Here is a 22,104-nt window from a genome sequence, read left to right on the forward strand (position 1 = left end):
GTCATGAGGGACTTAGAAAACTTCTAGTCCTATTTCCTCAAACTGCCAAACCTAATGAGCTATCACATGATGCCTGGCAGGTCTTGGTTGGCTCTCATGGGCTCCAGAGTAACTGCTAACAGGAGTTTCTCTTCTCTCTGACCTTTTCAGGTTGCATTTACCGGGTGCCTTGTGCTCTGACATGGGCAAAAAAGGAAAGGGAAGGGCAATAGTTTCTCTCCCCTTACAAAAGGGGAGAACGAGATCCCTTATTTAACATTCTAGCTCTGTGTGTGTGTGTGTAATAATATAATGTAACAAACTACGCGTGGAATATTAAACTGATTTTAAGGGAAAATGGAACTTCTGACAAGTTAAGAAGTAAATGATATTTACCTTGAAGGTATTATGATAATTTGATAAATCATTTCAGAATTTGCAAGGTGCTTTTTGTATTATCATCTCATATATGAAGCCTCGTAATAACTCCATGAGAAAGGTAATACAACTATTATTCCTATTTTATAGATAAAGAAAACTGAATCCCTAGGAAGAAGGTTAAGTGAATTATTTATGGTTGTACAGTTGGAATTTGAACCCGAGTCTTCCCAACTCCAAATTAAATAATATTTTGATCATTTCTTGAGCAAGTTTTGACTGATCCGCTTGAGGAGGTTGTAGAAGGGTTGGTGGGGAAGAACTCATCCATTGGTTAGGATGTCTAATTTTAGGATTTATTCCGGGACATCTGACGTGAAAGCTAAATGTCCTGTGTGAAAAGTTCCAGGTCTCCTATTTTTTCTAGTTAATTGCTCTTGGCAATGGAATGTTTGTTATTCCATCCACTTGTTTCTTAAGTCATAGCGTGATGTCTATGCCCAAAAGTCTTGAGTTGTCTGACACTGTTGTTGAGCTTATGGAGGGTTTTATTCAATTCGTTCTTTAACTGTCATCATCTGAGATCACATTGATCTTATACATGGACTCTGGCTGAAAACCTAGAAGAAGGAAAATCTCCCAGACATTCAGCCCCACTTCCTTCTCCATCCTCCAGGAGCAGCCTAGCCTTCTCCCCCAGCCTCCTGGGGTAAAAGCAGTCAAATTGCTGCCTCAGCTGCTATCAGGATGTTGGCACAGCAGTGACAGACAAAGGCAGTGTCCTTTTAAAAACTTTTTAATAACAAATTTCCACATAAGTTTTCTAAAGTTCCATATCCATCTTGTCTCCCTCCCTTCTCCCTTCTCCCTTCCCCCTTCCTGGAGCTGGCAAACATTTCAATCTGGGTTATACATGTATTATCATGCAAAAACATCTTCATATTATTCATTTTTGTAAGTGAATAATATTATAAAACCAAACCCCAAAAATGGGTTTGCCCAAATAAACAAGTGATAAATCATATGTTTTCACCTGCATTTCTACTCTCACAGTTCTTTCTCTGGAGGTGGATAGAATTCTTTGTCATAAGTCCCTCAGAATTGTCCTGGATCATTGTACTGCTATTAGTAGCAGTCTATTACATTTGATCATTCCACAATATTGCAGTTACTGTGTACAATGTTTTCTTGGTTCTGCTTATTTCACTCTGTATCAGTTCATTTGGTCTCTCCAGTTCTTTCTAAAACCACCCTTTTCATCAATCCTTACAGCATGATAGTATTCTATCACCATCATATCCCACAATTTGTTCAGCCATTCCTCATTTGATGGACATCCCTAAATCTCCAATTCTTTGCCACCATGAAAAGCACAGCTATAAATGTTTTTGTACAAACAGGTCCTTTCCCCCTCTCTTTTTTTAATCTCACAAAGGAGTATCCTTAATAGGCATAATGTGCTTGGGTGTAGGCAGCCCCTGTACAGATTGGGAGCCCAGAAAAGGAACCAATAAATTCTGGTTCAAGTTCAGGAACCAGAAGGATCTAGTCACCTCCAGGATGGTCTGATGCAACAAATTATCTGAAATGAATCAGGTTTTTGGAAACTACAGAGCAGGATTTTAGGATCCTTGATTTAATGGCTGAAAAGCACATTAGGGGTCATTTAGTACAATGCGCTCTTTTTACAAATAAAGAAACCGAGGCCCAAAGAGTTAATGTGACTGAATGTCCCGTAAGTAGGGTCAGAGATGGGATTTGAAACCAAGTGGCCCTAACTCCAAATTCATTGCTTTTTTCTCCCTCTGTAGCATACTGTTTTTTTAAGAGAATCAGCTTTTCTTGTTAGTACCTCAAACATTTTATTTGTTTTTCACTAATAATAATTTGATATTAGTCATAACAACAGTATTTTTGTCCTTTTCTTATTGAACAGATACTGACTGCAAGTGGGGATGGGACCTGTGCTCTCTGGGATGTAGAGAGTGGGCAGCTTCTACAGAGTTTTCATGGACATGGAGCTGATGTTCTCTGCCTGGATTTGGCACCTTCAGAAACAGGAAACACCTTTGTATCTGGGGTGAGGCCATTAAAATAAACATATATGTCTATCACTGTGAAATCTGAACAAATCTGAACATATAAGAACAGTGGTAGAAACATTTTTCCTAAGGGGAAAAATCCCTGGGTCTTCGCTATCTGGATAAAGGACTCTTCACCAGAGTTAGATGAAAGGAAAACTCAAAGATTCTGGGGAAAAGGTGAGGCAAGTAGGCTAAGAGTAAAGTTAGTAGACCCTGCTCATGTTGTTATAGTATTTTGTTAACAAACACCGTAATCCACTGAGTGAACAACGTCCAATAAAAAGGCTGTGATATGGGAGCAGCTAAGCAGCACGGTGGACAGAAAATCAGGTAGGGAGCTGGGAAGACCTGGGTTCAAATCTGGTCTCATACATTTCCTAACTCTGTGACCTGGGCAAGTCTCTTAACCCCAATTGCCTAGCCCTTACCAGTCTTCTGCCTTGGAACCAATTCTCTATATTGAAGGTAAGAGTTTAAAAAAAAAAAAAGCTATCATATGAATGCGGGTCCCAATCTCTAACCCCCAAACCCTTCTTTCTTAGATGTTGAGCTGATTACACAGATTTTCTGGAAAGCTTTCAAAGGCAAAAATCTTGATGGTCTATTTTTATTTCTTAAATAAAAAGCTAGTTGCAGCCGTGTATCTGTCAGTCACTAAAAGACCAACATCCCCTTTCTGAGAAGAAGAAAACAAAAAATACATGACTGAGCCATGTGATACCATCAGCCCCAGAGGACCGGCAAAAGCACCAAGAAGTTGGAGGGTTCATCGAGGGTCAGAGTATGATAAGACACCCAGTGGGTGTAGTTTGTAGGAGGGGAACTTGGGGAGACAATGTGGCATAGTAAGAGAAAGGGGAAATTTGGAGATGAAAGAAATTCTAGACTCAGACACTGTCCCTTTGAAGAGAACGTCTGTGGCCCTACGGTTCCTCAGCTACAAAATAAAGTCGTTGAAAAAAGAGAGAAGAAAAAGGGAATAATTTATTTACTACACTTGTGGAAGGAGATACTTTTTTTCTGTTATGCAAATAAGAACTATTATTGGGGATAAGTTATGTTTGTATTCATCTATAAAAGAAAAACACTTTGTAGAAATATTAAGGCAAATATGACAAGATAAAAAACTTGGCATCTAAAATTTAAACAATTTTCTAAAAATTTAAATAGGCCTAATTCTGATGCCTCTAGAGCTCTTTTAATTTGAAAAATTCATCTTCATATTGTGGAAACTTTTAAATTGGCATTAAAATAAAGACAAAGGGGCAGCTAGATGGCTCAGTGGATAGAAAGTCAGGCCTGGAAAGGAGAAGTCTTGGGTTCAAATGTGATCTCAGACACTTCCAAGCAACATGACCCTGGGCAAGTCATTTAACCTCAATTGCCTCACCCTTACTGCTCTTTTGCCTTGGAACCAATACCTGACTGATTTCCACACACACACACACCCCCATTCATGTCCTCTGAAGTGTCTTGGAGAGGTACAGTGGATAGAGCACTAGGCCTGGAGTCAGGACAATCTGAATTCAAATCTGACTTTAGATACTTACTATGTGACAAGCCACTGAGCCATGTTTGCCTCAGTTTCCTCATCTGTCAAATGAGCTGGAGAAGGAAACGGCAAACCACTCTAGTCTCTGCCAAGAAAACCTCAAATGGAGACACAAAGAGTCGAACATAACTGAACAACAAATAAGTATTCATATTTCAGAAATCTATGGGTGTTCCCAACAACAAAACAATTCCCGAGCCCTCTATAGCTTGATAGAACATTTTCAAAGAAAGCTATGATCAACCCAGTAATGATTCCCTAAACGTAACTTGGCCGGTCCTCATACAAGAGATAGACGGGTGTCCTTGGATCCATATTTGAACCTCTCCAAATTGATAAGGCATTCCAGAGCCTCAGCTCGGTTGGCAAGGCTCATATCAGTGCCATGATGAAACATTAAAGTAGTCCCTTTGGGGGCAGCTGGGTAGCTCAGTGGATTGAGAGCCAGGCCTAGAGATGGGAGGTCCTAGGTTCAAATGTGACCTCAGACACTTCGTAGCTGTGTGACCCTGGGCAAGTCACTAAACCCCCATTGCCTAGCCCTTACTGCTCTTCTGCCTTGGAAACAATACACTATATTGATTCCAAGATGGAAGGTAAGGGTTTTAAAAAATAAATAAAGTAGTCCCTTTATGAAAAATCTAACATTAATATAAGATTAAGTAATTTTATTTATAAATTATAATAATTATAAAGTAATTATTATATTTAATACAATTAAATATAATAATTAATTAATGTAAGATCTGTGTGAGCGCTAACATTGAGGGAGCACTTCATGAATTATACATTTCTTTGTCTACATTATCATTTAATGTCTTAGAACCAGAAATGGGGAGAAATGGGGGACTAGAGCAGTTCTTAGACCCCTGTTTGTCTTTGCTTTTTGACTGTGGGAAGGAGAGAGGAAGGAGGGAAAGATTCAGAGGGGAGAAGTAGGTAGGAAGGATTCTCTGCAATGGTTTTTGCCTACTCTGAAAAGGGGAAATAGAATTAAAGCCATTAATAGAATGATCCAGATGCCACTTCTCTTATACCTCCCAGCCACAAGCTCTACTCTCTTAAAAAAAAATCAGATATACTCTTTGCCCTCAAAAGTTTATTTAGGAGGTATTAAGTGATAACATTTGTGTAACCCAGTGGAATTGCTTGTTGGCTCCAGGAGTGGGCATAGAAAGGGGAGGGAAAGAAAATGCATCCTGTAAATATGGAAAAATATATTTTTTAAAGTTTATTTATGGGGCAGCAAGGTGGCTCAGAGGATTGAAAGCCAGGTCTAGAGAGAGGATGCCCTGGGTTCAAATATGACCTCACCGTGTGACCCTGGGCAAGTCACTTAACCCCCATTGCCTAGCCTTTGCCACTCTTCTGCCTTGGAACCCATACACAGTGTTAATGCTAAGAGAGAAGGTAAGGATTTGTTTTCTTTTAAAAGAAAAAAAACTTATTTAATTGAAACTATTTGCCTTAGATCAAATGGATACAGAAAAAAAAATAGTTCTCTTTATTTCATTAGTATCAGTGAGGAAATGCACTCTTATCAATTCAGGTTGACACCTTCTCTGCAACTTAGTTTTAGAGATTTGCCTAAATCCTGGAAATGCTAAACAGCTCAGCCAGGTTCCCACAGCAAGTACATCTTCAAGGCCAATCTTGGAGTGAGCTGTAACTTTCAGAACGAATCATCCTTGCATTGCTTTAGCCAAAAATTATGTCTCCAAGAGACAAAACAATTGATTTGATTGGATTTTTTTCTCCATTTAGTCCTATTAAGTGACTTAGAGAGGTGCAGGGGATCCAGTTCAACTCCAGCCAGGTTCTCCTAGCTCCAAGACTAGCTCTGTATCTACTATATCAAGATGTTGGCTCATCTTACCAAAGAAATATGAGATAAGCTTAAGCAGCCCTTTTTTAAGTGGATCTGAGTCACAGGCCATGGTTCTGTCACACCATAAAATTTCCAAAGCATCTTTCTCACAATAGTTTCGTAAAGTAGAAAGTGCCATAGTTATTTTGTTCCCTTAACAATAAGGGAATTGAGACTCAGAGAGAGAGGATTATCCCCAGGATTATGGGGAGGAGAATGGGTTAAGCTGGCATTTAAACTCACATCTGTAGACTCCAAGTCTGGTGGTCTTTTTTTTGTTTGTTTGTTTGTTTTAAACCCTTAACTTCTGCGTATTGTCTCATAGGCAGAAGAATGGTAAGGGTGGGCAATGGGGGTCAAGTGACTTGCCCAGGGTCACACAGCTGGGAAGTGTCTGAGGCTGGATTTGAACCTAGGACCTCCCATTTCTAGGCCTGGCTCTCAATCCATTGAGCTACCCAGCTGCCCCTTCTGGTGGTCTTTTGATTGCAGCATGCCTACATCTCTTTTCTGTTCTCCACCCTAACTCCTGTTATCCTTTAGGCATCATAACTCAGAAGCACTTTTTTATTTCTAGGGATGTGATAAAAAGGCCATGGTTTGGGACATGCGCTCTGGCCAATGCATTCAGTCATTTGAAACACACGAATCTGATATCAACAGTGTCAGGTTAGTGAACTATTATGTGTCTTACTTTTATATTACATTTCTCCACAAGATTTCCCCCCCCCTAAAAAAACCAGCCTCAGTTTTTTAATCATCAGTATTAATCTGCATTTAAGAGATAGAAGATTGTAAAAAAAATTACAACAAAGAGAACAGTAGATATTAGATGAAAAAGAAAACCAGTAAACTATCTGAATTTTTTTTGTTTCTTTGCAAGCCATTGATAGATGGGGAAGAGACAGATAGAGACACACATAATGCTGGTGATTTGGTTAATAGCTTTTACATAGCACCATAAGGTTTTGCAAAACATTTTATAAATATAAACATTATCTATACGACAACACTGAGAGGTAGATGAAATTATTGTCCTCATTTTAGGTGCCATTATTATTTTATTTATTTGTTTATTTGTTTGTTTGTTTTAATTTTATTTTGAATATTTTCCCCTAGTTACATATTTCATGTTCTTTCCTTCTCCCCAAGCCCCCTAACCCTCCCCCCCATAGCTGAAGCACAATTCCACTGGGTTTTACATGTATCATTGATCAAGACCTAATTCCATATTGTTGATAGTTGGACTAGAGTTATTGTTTAGTGTCTACATCCCCAATAGTATCCCCATCAGTCCATGTGTTTCAGCAGTTGTTTTTCTTCTGTGTTTCTCCTCCCACAGTTCTTCCTCTGAATGTGGCTAGTTTTCTTTCTCATAAGTCCCTTAGCCTTGCTCTGGATTCTTGCATTGCTACTAGTAGAGAAGTCTGTTACGTTCGTTTGTACCACAGTGTATCAGTCTCTGTGTACAATATTCTCCTAGATCTGCTCCTTTCACTCTGCATCAATTCCTGGAGGTCATTCCAGTTCATATGGAATTCCTCCAGTTCTTTATTCCTTTGAGCACAGTAGTATTCCATCACCAACAGATACCCCAATTTATTCAGCCATTCCCCAATTGAAGGACATTCTCTCATTTTCCATTTTTTTGCCACCACAAAGAGCACATAGGTGCCATTATTATGCCAGAGGGGGAACCTGAAGCAGATAGAGGTTGCAACTTGCCTAGGGTCACGCAATAAATATTTAAGCCTGGATTTGAACTCAGGTCTTCCTGACTTCACACCCAGTGCTCCATCCACTGCCATAATAATGCCATCAAGCATAAGTGGTGGAATAGATTAGTAAGAGGGTTTGGTGCTATATTAATTAGCAATCTTGAACCTTTGGACTCCATCTCCCAGAATTCTTTTTCATTACCCAGCATCCTTTTCCCTTTGACCCCAAGTTGCGTGCTTATATTTTGTATATAGTTGGCTGTAATTCTGCCTCTTGCTCTCTTTTTTCACCCTACCTGTGTGTGGCTGGGTGAGCTCTCTAGTTTTTATTTTCCTTTGCTTCAAGTTAGTATTAATAAACTTTATAAATATAAAACTTGGAGTATTTGAATATTAATTTTAATTCTCACAGTGCAATGAATCAGCTAGGTGACACAGTGAATAGCAAGCTAGACCTGAAGTCAGGAAGACTCATCTTCCCAAGTTCAAATCTTGCCTCACACACTTACTAGTTGTGTTACCCTGGGTAGGTCACTTAGCTCTGTCTCAGTTTCTCATCTGAAAAATGAGCTGGAGAAAGAAATGGCAAGCCAACTGAGTGTCTTTACCAAGAAAACCCAAAATGGTGTCACAAAGAGTCAGACATGACTGAAATGACTCAACAACAAAACAATAACATGATGGGTTAGAGCCAGTGAACAATGTGTAGGTAGGTGAGAGATCATTCCAGGGGAAGAGATCAAGGAGGCTGCTTTAATCACTCTATAATGGTAAGATGATTAGTTGGCCCAATTTTCTACTGTTCAACTGATTATTTGGAATCATATCACATGTCCAGAGAGGAGGTGGGTGGGGGAAATAGAGTGAAGGATTAGTGACACAACTACAGAATGTTCATGTATTAAATTCACATTTCTTGCCCCCCACCTTTGGGTAATAGGACCTTTTTTTAAACAAACATGCCAAAACTTATACATTAAAGAAACATAGTCCCTTCCAAAGGAGTCCCTAGGAATGTTCATATTCTTATTCCACAGTGCTCCCATGTTTGAAAAACTCTACTTTGGAGGGATCCAGAATTGCATTCTTGATATCCTCAAGGAAAGTCCTTAGCAGGTGAACTGGATTTTTTTAAAATAGCCACAAGTTATTCAAGCCTAATAAAATGGGTGAGCAAACTGGGTGATGCTGATTTTGGTCAAGACATTGGATCTGATTTGGCTGATAAGTTGTCTCTAAAGATAATTTCACAGAAGAGAACCCAGAAATATATGCTTTGAACAAAGGCAATATCATTGAAATGAGGAATGAATATAGCTTTCTAGCCCTCTGTGAAAGACAAAACTCATTTGGATACAAAAAATTCTGGTATTCCCCACTGCCCCCTTCCTTTGTAAAATAGCTTCATTACAAGTATAAAATTTGCATATAATTTTTCATCTTAGTTTCTCTAGAAACTTGCATTTAGAGAAGTGGCATGACTTCATGTTGTTATTCAGTCATTTCAGTCTTATCCAAAACTTGGCAACCCCATATGGGGTTTTCTTGACAGGCTAGTGAAGTATTTTGACATTTCAATCTCCAGCTCATTTTACAGATGAAAAAACTGAGGCAAACAGGATTTAAATGTCTGAGACCATATTTGAACTCAGGTCTTCCTGATCCCAGGTTTGACACTATATCCAAACACACCAAAAACTCAAACCCAATTGATAGCATGGTGCTACAACAGGACAATGAGCCCAGTTGTGTTTACTAAGATTCAGTGACATAATCCCAATGACATGCTCCTAGTTGATGTAAATTCTCTAGGTGTGTCCCAAATACTTCAGGATCTCCAGGGGTCCTGACCAAATCCAGAGTTTCATCTGTTGCCTTTCCTTCTGATGAATATGGTTTCAGACTGGTTCATTAGAACAAAAGAAATTACATCTGCTTCCAGGATACGTCAGAGGTTTAGATCCATTCTAGAGTGGTCATGGAGAATTGAAATATTTGAGGTATTCTTCCATTTTCAAAGTTTTTTCTAAGCAGGAATGAGGCCACCCAAAACAAATCATATTTCTGTGTTTATCCTGGAAATCAAAACTTCCACATGGAGAAAAGGTGCTAGAGACACAGTCCAGTATGAAATGAAAACCTCTGCCCAGTAATGACTCAGTAGTCACTTGAGTGATATGCATAAAAGGATGTGGAGACCTGAGACTTCTTTCAAGCTTTATCACTGATTTGGCCACATGACCTTGGACAAGTCATTTAATTACTCTATATCTCCATAAAACAAGCATTATAATGCCTAACCTGTATACTTCAAAGAATTAGATGAGGACATTGATTGGAGCTTTGTGCTTTGAAAAGTTTAAAGTGCTAAACAAAAGTCAAATTTTATCATTAAGTCTATAATAATGTTCTTTGTGGTGATGACACTAACCAGGCTTTGGCAGCACCTCACTAGGCTAACACTGATAATTCTTTTGTTCACTCATATCATACAGAATGTACATAGATGGATCCATGGGTACCCTGGATGGGATGTTGCCTCTAATGAGTTACAGGTTGCAACCCCTGCATACTTTCCTATATTGGTTTTTTTAACTATTTAACTATATTATTCCTACTTCATTTATTCAATTTCAATCTATCCATGATACATTTTTCTTGGTTTTTGGGTTTTTTTTAATGTTTCATTTTCCACTGACTAGTGAGTTAGTGTCTGTGGCATAGAATGAAAGAAATTACAATGAATGAAGATACCCCCTCCCCATTTCCACTGACCAATAAATAGAACTATAAGTGCATCCAGCTATAGGGGCAGCTAGGTGGTGCAGTTGATAGAGCATTGGGCCAAAAGTCAGGAAGACATGAGTTCAAATTCAGCTTCACACACTAGCTGTGTAACCTTGGGCAAGTCACTTAACCTCTGTTTGCCTCACATTCCTCCTCTCTAAAATGGGGATGATAATAATAGCACCAATATCATGGAGTTGTTTAAGGATCTAATGGGATAATAATTGAAAAGGGCTTAGCAGAAGTCTGACACATAGTAATTGCTATATAAATGTTAGCCATTATTATTATTAATATAATTATTTCCCAAAAATAGATGTATATTAACTCAATCTACAGAAGCTAAATAGAATGAGAGTATTTGTTTTACTCCCCCAAAAAAATACCTGGGTTGGAAGAACAGAAGACTAACATTGAGAAAAATGTGGACAGTTAAGTGAATACTGTCTGAAAGATAATATTCATCCATGGCACTAAAAAATCAAAATAATAAAGGCTATACACTTTTATTTAAAACATAAAAAATATTTCTTTTATAGAGATCTGATTACCTGGATACAGACCCAAGAACAGTCATTACAGAAGAAAAGAGATTTTGATATATCAGTAAAGTGCATCTAAGAGCAGTTTAGGGGCAAAAGATTGTGTGCTTTTAGGTATCCATCCTTAAATCTAGGACGATTTTCATAAAGTTGACTGAAGGTATATTAGATATTTCCCCACAAAAATACTATTTGGATTCATCTATTCCCTTTCTCTAGATGGGACATCCTTTTGGTATTTTTTTGGTAGGGTGCAAAATGAATTGCTATTTCAGATTTGAAATGTTAGTAGGGAATAATAAGTAAATAAATATTTTTATTACTTAATATTAATAATTTTAAAAATAGTACATAAATTAAAATAAGCTGAGGGGGAGGGAACAGGTTGATTTAAGTGCTTATTATTTTTTAATTGGCTGTCCATTTTACTATTTTACCACTATGGTTTGGTCTAAATCAGTGATTCCCAAAGTGGGCACCACTGCCCCCTGGTGGGTGCTGCAGCGATCCAGGGAGGTGGTGATGGCCACAGGTGCGTTTAGGGGCAGTGAATAACTGTAAGGGGGCAGTGATAGTATGTGACAGGGGACGCTAAGTAATATTTTTTTCTGGAAAGGGGGCGGTAGGCCAAAAAAGTTTGGGAACCACTGATCTAAATTAATGGCTCAAGCTTCAAAAGGTTTAACCTCTTCTGATGAATCTATAAGTGCCTGGGCCTTAGAGATGGACCCCAGGGGCTTCTCTTGCTCCTGGGGGAGGGGAAGTCCTTGGAAGTCCTTTGCTGCTGCTAGGACTTAAGTCAGAAGCCAGAACCACTTTGCTTTTTAGTTTCTTGTGCAATAGAGCTATAAGAACCTTAATCTTCTCGACTTCCCCTTCCCCTATGTTCTTTTCATCCATTTCACTGGCTGCTGTGGCTTCTGAGGATTGGAAACCTATGCCTCATTCAGTGCTAGGCCCTGAATAGGAGCTAAGCTAGGAGCTTCAGCACCAGCCCCAGAAACAAGAGGCACGAACCTAGCCAGCCAACTCCGTATCCTTTGGTTTCTCTGCCTCAGCATCAGGGAGAGCTTCTGGTTTCTCAGACTCTTATTTCTCAGCTTCTTCTTTGCTGGCCACTGTGGTCTTCTCTGCTTCCTTGTCTTCAGTCTTGTTAGCAGTAACCTGGGAATCTTTGTCAATCTTCTCTTTGCTGTTCTTCACCCCTGTGGTCTCTACTGTTGAGGCTCATCATTCTTGAGAGTTTCTATTCTCTTTACTACTTCCTTCAGCTTTCTTAACTTTGTCTTTAGCTTTCTCATCATTGAGATTGAATTTGAATATAGTACATTGAAATTGTACTATACTAATTCTCCTCCTCCTCCTCTTCTTTGGAATTCTGGATTTTTTTCTCTTTTCTACTGTGTGTGTGTGTGTGGGGGGGGGTTGGGGAGGTTCTGGTGTTACCAAGAGAGTCCTGGGAGAATCCAAGCCTTGAGTCTACTTATTTGGGACTGGGTGGCGCAGCATCTCTCCAAGATTGAGAAAGAAGCCTGGAACAAGGGAAAGCTTGTTAGAGCAATGATGCCTCTGCTACAGACCTTCCTAGTGATGTCCCATTTCTTTTCATAAATCCTCCGATCAATAAACAATTTCCCTTCTCAAATCATCCTATTGGCCTACCTGGCTTCCTTCAACTAAATAAAATAAAATCCCATCTTTTACTTTCCCAGCCCCTCTTAAATCTAAATGCCTCCCCTTTCTTTATCCTGCAAATAGCTTGTTTTATCTGTATAAGGAAAGAGTGGAGTGGGTCCCACATGTATAGTGAGACTCCAATATTTTTTTTACATTGACTTCCTCATTGGATTATAAATTCCTTGAGGACAGGAACTGTCTTTTGCTTCCTTTTGTATCCTGTTTGTGCTTAGCAAAGTGCCTGGCACATAGCAGGTGCTTTATAAATGTTTATTGACTGATTACTCTGCTTCTTTGAAAATCTCATGGGCATTAAATTAAAATCCACATATTGTCTCTCATTCTTATTAATTAGTTCATCTCATTTTCCAAACACACACACACACACACACACACACACACACACACACACACACACACACATATATTTCTTTGATGATTGCATTTCCCATCATTTCTAATGCACCGATCATCATTGGCAATATGCTGTTGCTAGGAGTGTGCTGGTAAATGTTTAATAACCATTTCTCTGAAGGAAAAAAAGGTGCCCACATCAAACTTTAAAGTTAAAGGTGCATTATAAACATTTTCTCCATCACTTTCTTAAGTCTAGAATCAACAGAACAATAACTTAAGCCTTCATTTGTAGCATTTGCTGATTTCCAAAGTTCCAGAGTGTTCACACTGGAAATTTGACAATTGGTTCTCATGAGCTCTTTCCAGCTGGCTTCAGCACACTCCTAACTACAGCCTACCTACATCTACTTCACACCTTTCCATTTCCCTTTGGGACCCCTGCGATTGCGACTATTCTAGGATCTGGAGTTCATGATTTTGTAACCAAATAACCATAAAACATGAGTAACATAAAAGATACAATAGCCATAGGGACTAAACCTGAGATTTCATTGATATCATGAACTTCTGAATAAGTTCTTTACCAATAGAGATTGCATCTTCTCTGAAACTTAGTCTGAGAGAGTTGCCTAGAGTACTTAGAAGATAACTGACTTTCCCAGAATCACACTACTAGTAAATGTCAGAGGTAGATCTTGAACTTAGATCTTCCAGGTTCAAAGGCCAGCACTCTAATCTCAAAGCTACTCTGTAAAAAATGGGATGGCCCAGCTTACAATGCTAAAAGAAATGTTATCAGCATAAATCTTCACACGCCAAAAAGATGCTACAAAAGTACTTGATAACAATTTTATATAGTGCTTTGCCACATTGTGTAAATAGTGATTTGTGTAGAATTATGTAGAATGATTTTGCAACCCCGACTTTGCCTCCTACAGATATTATCCCAGTGGAGATGCCTTTGCTTCTGGTTCAGATGATGCTACGGTATGTGCCCAAGTTAATGAATATTTGTTTTTGTAAGAGAAATTTATGTGGATACAGTTTTCAAAGAAAAAAATCACTGTTATGTATCTTGCAAAACTCCTCAGACAATGGGTTTCATTCTGGAAAGAAATAGGTTAATTCATATTGCTTTAATTATACTTCTTTATTAGAAAAGAAGAGTTTTGAGGAAGTGAATAGGTTATAAGTCATTAAAAAGCAGCTAGGTGGCTCAGTGGCTAGCCAGGCCTAGATATAGGAGGTTCTGGGTTCAAATATGGATTCAGATACATCCTGGTGGCGTGATTCTGGGCAAGTCACTTAACTCTAGTTGGCTAGCCCTTACCAATCTTCTGACTTAGAACCTATGCTAAATATTGATTCTAAGACAGAAGGTAAGGGTTAAAAAAAACTATTTTTTTCCAAGTCATTTAAACATTTTTTAAAATAAGAAAGAACATGGAACATTTATATTTTTAAAATACAAATTATTTATACCTTGAGAACCCCTTGATTTTTGTTCTTTTGTGGAACTCACTGCCTATTTCCCATTGATAATGAAAATGAATAGGAAAAGAAAAAAACAACTGAAATACTTAAGGGAATGTGGGAAGAGGAGGGTGGAAGGAAGAAGAAAATAAAAAGACATTCCATTCCAGTCTTTAAAATTATATAAGCTACTTACCTCGCTCCATACATATTACTTCATAGAGTTGTAATCAAAGTGAAAACTATTTTAAAACTGCATTTAAATTACAGTGTCGCCTGTATGATCTCCGTGCTGACAGAGAAGTGGCAATTTACTCCAAAGAGAGTATTATATTTGGAGCATCCAGTGTGGATTTCTCACTCAGTGGTAAGATCTGATTTCTTAGGACAATAGGCTGTGTTTTATTTCAGAAACCTTGCCAGATCACTAGCAGTAGAACCAAGTGAGAACAAACAAGGTAAATAGATTTTTATCACCCTACATTCCTATACAAATAAGGGAGCACTTCCCAAATGATCTAATACATTGACCCATATCCTTCCTCATTCTCATTTTCAGGGGCAAAAAAAAAAATCAAGAAAAAATATTTTCCCATGTACAGTTTCCTCTTATTCTCTATCTCATTCTTTTTTTTTCCATAGTTCAACACTAATTATACTCAATCTATCATCCAGAATTTACATGCCAGGCATTATGCTAAGTGCTAGAAATACAGAAAAAAATAGTTCTTGCCATCAAGGACTTTCTAGCACTACCTGCTGATGTTCTCTGAAAAGACTAGAATACCCCTTTTTCCTTGAGAAGAGAAAATAAAAGGTCCATATTATCTTTAGCCATTTGGGACTAAAGGAGTGATGTATCAAATTTTGCCTACCTAAAGACTTCTTAAACAGTTCCATAAATCCTCATTTCCACCACAAATACAGACAAAAAATTCTCAAGGTGGTAGTGAGGAGAGAACTAAGTATCTCACATTGGCTATCATGAAAAAAAAAAAAAAAGATTGGGGACAGAGCCTTTGATGGCAACTAGAAGAAGCAGCCTGAGTTTAAGGGAGGAATCTGAGCTCAGAATGAACTGCCTACCACTCTAAAAGGGGAAAATTGAATTTGGTAGGTCAGAAGTAACCTCAAACAATGTTCTAGAAGGAAGAGGATCAACCCAGTAAAGTCAGGTTGAGAACGAGCCATTTCCATAAGCCCCTAGGAATTCCCCATGATTTTCTGAGATTGCTGTTACACACACACACACACACACACACACACACACACACACACACACACACACACACACACACCCTTTGTTAGTGGAAACACTGCCCTTGCAACAAGTGCCATCTAAAGCCTTGTCAGTGGGACCAAACTCTGTGAGGTCGGGGACTCTCGTATCTCACCTTGGCATACATACATTGTGCATGGTTGGAGAAAGGTTAGGTCACAATCTTGCATAAACAGGTAATAGCTGCCCTATAAATTTGTTGTTCTATTGCTTTAGATGACCCAGAAAACCAAGGAACCCTAGTTTAGAGCCTTAGTCTCCTGGAGCTTTACAAAGATTCAAAGATTCTCCCATGTGAATGTCCTTATCTTTCTAGGTCGCTTGCTGTTTGCTGGTTACAATGATTATACAATCAATGTCTGGGATGTGTTGAAAGGATCTCGAGTGTCCATTCTGTTTGGGCACGAAAACAGAGTTAGTACTTTGCGTGTTTCCCCTGATGGAACGGCTTTCTGCTCAGGATCATGGGACCATACCCTGAGAGTAAGGTTCTTTTCTTCTTACTTTAGGGAATGAGAGACTGTTGGTTGAAGGGGAAAAGAATGCTTGGTCTTCTTAGAGCACTCAAAGAAGGTTAAAAGGCAGAAGCTAGCTAGGTCCAGTTGTGGGTCATAGTTTCAATCATTCCAGTTTTAATGGCCTTCATTATGCTTCAGTGAAATGAGAATCATGCTTGTGAAGACAGTTAAATGGGCAAACAAGATCAGATTTAATGAAGGAAGGAGGGAAAGGAGGAAGGGGGAAGAGGGAAGACTGTCTCAGGAGCCAAATTATGAGCAATCAGTAGAAGTTGCAAAGAAAACAATTTAGGTTTGATGTCAGAAAATGTTTTCTAGTCAGAGACAGAATAGGCTGCAGAGACAATGGGAATCCCCCTCACTAGAAACATTTAGGCAAGAGGTGGTTGACCCCTTGTTGGTTGTTTTAGAGAAGGCATTCTTGTTCTCTTTGTGAATTGAACCAGATAGCCTGTTGGCTCCCTTCTACCTTTGAGATCCTGTAATTCTATGTAGTGTGTGTAATAATTAAAACATAAACAACACATAACTTATTTTATTTAGTCAAGTAAGAAACCCTTCAAAAGAGTTTTGACAACGTAACAATTAACCACTTAAGTGAACCTTTTTTGAAAAACTCAAGTTCTTTAATGCCATAAACTAAAGACTGATATTTTTTCTTTTCAGGTCTGGGCTTAATCTGTAATATGTCTCCTAACAATGCAAGCTAATATATGGGATAAGTTATAGAATATAATTTGAAATATTTACCTGCAACTTCATATGCTAAGGAAACATCTTGGTAGTTAAAACCCATTAAATGTCTCTGTATGCCATCCAATATTGATATTTAAAATCTGTCTTCTAGAAAGAGATCATAAATCTATACTGCTTTGATGGTATCATCTTAAAGAATAATGTTTTCTGCTCTTGATTTTAGCTAGCTTTAATTGGAAATTATTGAGAGAACTATGAATTAAGCTTTTCTGTGAAAGCATTCCAAAAACAAATTTGTTATTTAGCATATCCTATATAATTTGCACTAATTTAATCCATTTTAGAGCAATTATTTTAGAATATCACTACTGATTGTATCTGGATATAGCTTGACTTTTGAACGTTTCCTCTGAAAATGATGGATTTCAGATAATAGATGGTTTGTGATGCAGTGCTATTGGAAGCTGATCCTAAAATGACCATATAGTATCAATTTTAAAGACAAAAGATTGGTGAAAAGGTTCTTCTTCTTATTAAGAATGGCCAAAGAATCCTTTCCATCTTTTCTAATTATCTTTTTTATAAGAAACAGCTTTCACTAGCATAAGCTGAATTAAATAAAGCAAGGACATGTATAGGGAGTTATGTGACCTTCACTTGAGGTCCCTGCCTTTACTTTCCCTTCCCCTTCTTCTATGAGGAATTGGAGAAAGTCTGAAGGCCCCCTTTTCAAAGTCACCCATGGATCTGTTTGCTAGGAGATAAAGGGATCAGCTCATGAGGATTTTTGTCTACCTGCAATAGAGCCAGTTCCACTCACTTTCTCTTCCCTACAAAGTTAAAAAGCTTAAAATACATGTTATTATAAACTTCATAAAGCTCTAAGCCCCCAGGCAATCCCCAGGCTAGAAATGAAATATTCCAACCAGTCGAATTTGGTATAGTCAATTATCCCCAGGCTCCCTCCTACCCTTTATCATGCTTTCTCTAACAAAACATCAATTCAGGACACAATTTTATCTTTATCAAGAAATCCATCATTAAAAATACAAATAACCAATCAACAAAATGCTAAATGGAAAAGAGAAACACTTAGTAATAAATCATGCTGTCCTTTGCAATAAAAGTGAAGGAAGAAACAAAGTGGAATAAGTCTACAATTGTTCCAGAAGTTTCCTCCACTCTTTGCTAGAGAATCTGATCAACAAACCAGGAAAAGGTAGAGGCTCCAGCAATAAGTCTTAGAGTCAGTCTCCCAGAAGGCCTCCTCCTTCTGTTGCCATTGATTAATGCCACTGCTCCAACCACCGCTCAACCTCTCTCCTGATTATCTCCAACTCTACATCTCTCTTTAGAGAAATCTAAAATTGCTTCATCAGAAAAAATGCTACCCTCTAGTTCTGACCATGAAATAGTTTCTCCTCTTCTCCAACTAGGAAGAAACACAAGTCCTGGAGTCTTTAGGAAGGATACCCATCCAAACCTCACCTCAATGACTGTTAGACATGACTTAGGTAATGCTGCAATATTACCTTCTTAGGTAGTTATCTTCTTTGTGCATTTGTTTTCAACTGAAGGAAATGCTCAGTGCTAAACATTAGTGTTTGGACATTATTTTCCCTCCAGTAATCAAAAAAATTTTTTTTCTGTAGAAACAGGAAAAGACATTCTTAACCTACTATTAGGCTCATGTTTATATAAACACTATTCTGTTAAAGTTTAGGCTGCCTATAAAAATTAGACTTATGTGAAGTATTTATTGAAGGTGATTCACATAGCCTAATTGAGGATTTCTAAATAGAGTAAGTTACTTCCTTGTGTGTTTAGATGTAAATCATTCAACAATTATTATTAATTGCTGAGCTCTGGGTATTCAAAGGCAAAGAAAATGAAACTGTTTCTGTCATCAAGGAACTTACATTCTATCAGGATAATCAATCCTTCAAATGATTCTTTGAAATATATATAATCCATAAAAGAAGATGAAAAATGCTTCTATTTGTCTTCTTTTAGATATTAGAGGCATACTGTTTGCTTGAGGAAAAACTCTTCCCAAATTGGGCTGGATAAGTAAATGCATGGATATAACCAGTCTCCCTAAACCTAAAAATACTGCCTCAGATCTGTGGGTTGACTGGGTAGGTGCATAGTAGGTTTAGAAGTCAAATATATTACCTGTGGCGGAGGTCTAGAACCATGTTCTATAGCTCTAGAAACTCAACTCCAGGGTCTTGCCCTGGTTAAGTACTATTTACTACTGTATCACTTCCTCTCAATAGTGTGCTGAGACTTGGCATCAAATGGCCACTCCAGAAGCAAGGCTCACATATACCTTTTTTAAAACGAAATTATTTCCTTTATCTTTTGTTTTAACATAGCCAAAAGTTCACCCAGTATCTCTCTCCTTCCCCTACCCCTTCCAAAGAGGGGGCATATCAGCATAACAAAAAAATTATTTTTAAAGAAAAAGAGAGGAAAAAAGAGAATTTAGCAAAATTGATCAATATATTGAGAAATTCTGAAAAGTATATGCAATATTCCATACCTGTAGACCTCCCACCTCTGCTTCTCTGAAAGAAGTGTTTTCCCATAGTTCTTCTTTGATGCCATACTTATTCTTTGTTATGGGTAAGAGATTTATTCCTAACCAAACAAAGGATAGCCGCAAAATAAATAAAACATAATTTTGATTATGTGAAATTTAAAAGCTTCTGTGCAAATAAAATTAATCCATCTAGGTTAAGAAAGGAAAGTCTCATGGGAAAAAAATTTTTTGTATCATATTTTCCAAATAAGAAATTGGTATTTAAGATATGTAAACAACTAACAGATGTGTGTTTGTGTATAGAATCAAAAGTCCTTCCCCAACAGATAAGTGGCCCAAGGATTTGAACAAACAGTTCTCATAACCACTGTAGGGAAAAAATGCTCCAGATAACTAATAATAAGAGAAATATACATCAGAATAACCCTGGAGTTTCACCTTATACCCAGAAAAATGTGAAATATGACAAATGAGAGGAATAGTTGGAGGGATAGTACAAAGGAAAGTGCACTAATACTATGTGAGTGAAGCAGTGAAGCAATATGACCATTTTTGGAAACTAAAGTGAATGAAATCTCTATACTGTTTGACCTAGACATATTCCCCAAATAAGTCATTAATAATAAGAAAAACCCCATATGTACCAGAATATTTATATTAGTACTTTTTGTGATATTAAAGAATTGGAAACAAATGCCCACTGATTGGAGATTTGGGGTGCATGAATGCAATGGAATGTTACTGTGATGTAAGAAATGATAAATATGATGGCTATAGAGCATCATGAACTGATTGAGAGTGAAGTAAGCAGATCCAAGAAAACTAGATACATGACTACAGCGATATAAATTAGGAAACAAAACAAAATCACCACCACAAAGCAATGAAAGTGTGAAGTGGAAAACCCAAAGTACTCTCACATGTTCCATTGCTGGGGAGTAAGTTCCCATGATCTTCTATACAAATGGGCTGCATGTCCTAGTGCCCCCTTTCCTTGAGCCAAGTCAACCATGGTTCTCCACTGCCTAATGGGCTGTCCAGGAACCACTACTAATCTTTATGTCATCATAGGAAGCAAAAACAACATGGCAGCAATATGGTTAAGCAGTTAACTTTAAGCAACCCATTACTACTAAAAGTATCTCAGATCTACTTCTAGTAACAGCTCCTATCAATTGCCAAGCACTCCAAATAAGTAATCCTCCACAATTCTGGTTTTCAAAAAATCACACCAAGGTGGGCAGGCTTCTTCTTTGGGAAGTCCAGTCATCCATTCTTAACGATTTTATTTGGAACCCTCAGAGTTCTCAGAAACTTTCCAGGTTGCCCATAGCGTGATCACCTGGGAACTAGCTTAGGAGTCAGTGGAGAAGAAGAACGTCAGCAGGGGCCCTTCTGTAAGAGGTAGGGCAGTAGCAGTTCCCTGTTTCTGAATCTCACTGGGCACTGAGCCCATTTTCTCTCCCTTCCTCTTCTTCCTTGTACCTGCCCTCTTAGATTAGATGGGTTACTTAGGTGTAGAAGTAGTTGTATTGTGTGTATGTATGTTTTAAGGAAAAGGACAAAAACAAAACACCAAAAACAAAGACAAGAATTTCCAGCAGCATCAGTACCTTTGTTTACTTTGTGTTCAGCATAAATGAATACACTTTGAACAGCCCTTTTAAAAAAAAAGAAAAAGAAAGTGAAGTAGAAGAATTACCAAAATAAACACAAACAAGTATTGTCCCAAAGAAGAGGTTTGAGATTTTCCCCCCAGCTTCTTTAGAGAAATAAGAGGTCCCCAAGGTGGGACATTGAATATATTTTCAGACTTTCTTAATGTATTGATCAGGTTTTTTTTTTCTTTAAAAAATTCTTTTTCATATGAAATATCTCTCTGGGAAGATATGCTGGGATGTGTGTGTGTATGTGTGTGTGTGTACATATTTGGAGAGATTTACTGAGAGAATTTTAGTTGATATAGCAACAAAAGATATTTATAAAATTTATTTTAAAAAGAAAAGAAAAATGCATTCGATTTCTTTATATGCCAGCAAACATTAATACTAAAACTACAACCACTAGTTGGTAACTCAGTGTTTGAATGGTCAGGACAATCAAAACCCTCAGTCAAGTTAGTTTTTCGATGTGACACATATTCACACAAATATGTTTATATGTATTTATTCACAACATACACATATGCTCACACTTATATGCATATATATAGGATGATAGACCTTAGAAATTATCTAGTCTAATCCTCTCATTTTATAAATGAGGAAACTGAGGCCCACAGACATTGTGACTCCGGTCACAAAGCTAGGAAGTAGCAGAGGGAGGATTCAAACCTAGGTCCTCTGACTCCAAATCCAGTGCTCTTAGCACTAATCTATGCTGCTAAACTAATGTGAACATCATAATAGGTTCCACCCATATGGTTACATTTCAACCACTTTCCTTGGCTAATTTGCCTTCACTCTCCTTTGCTCTTCAAGAGAGGCCCTTGACATACTTATGGCCATCATTCCCATGGACAATAGGGCAAGGGCTTTATTCCCAAGAATGCCTCAGAGAGTGCCCAATTGTTTCCAGAAGTCCAGATAATTCCTTTGGGATTTCTGCATGAGTCTCAGGCTTCCAACTATCTCTCTGAATCTAGGCTGTGGA

The 22,104-nt window shown here is 37.9% G+C and overlaps 1 protein-coding gene across 1 annotated transcript in view; it reads left to right on the forward strand.

Annotated features, from left to right (window-relative positions):
* Nucleotides 1-17,031, forward strand: part of GNB5 (G protein subunit beta 5) — a 56,838-nt gene extending 39,807 nt beyond the window's left edge. The window contains exons 7-12 of the mRNA XM_044665161.1: nucleotides 2,294-2,437; nucleotides 6,438-6,529; nucleotides 13,880-13,928; nucleotides 14,685-14,781; nucleotides 16,010-16,176; nucleotides 16,878-17,031. Of these exons, the coding sequence (XP_044521096.1) occupies nucleotides 2,294-2,437; nucleotides 6,438-6,529; nucleotides 13,880-13,928; nucleotides 14,685-14,781; nucleotides 16,010-16,176; nucleotides 16,878-16,889 (561 nt within the window). The 3' untranslated portion in view covers nucleotides 16,890-17,031. The remainder of the gene's footprint in view (nucleotides 1-2,293; nucleotides 2,438-6,437; nucleotides 6,530-13,879; nucleotides 13,929-14,684; nucleotides 14,782-16,009; nucleotides 16,177-16,877) is intronic.
* Nucleotides 17,032-22,104: the final 5,073 nt, after the last annotated feature.

The sequence above is a fragment of the Gracilinanus agilis genome, chromosome 2 (genome assembly GCF_016433145.1).
Source record: "Gracilinanus agilis isolate LMUSP501 chromosome 2, AgileGrace, whole genome shotgun sequence".
Lineage (NCBI taxonomy): Eukaryota > Metazoa > Chordata > Mammalia > Didelphimorphia > Didelphidae > Gracilinanus > Gracilinanus agilis.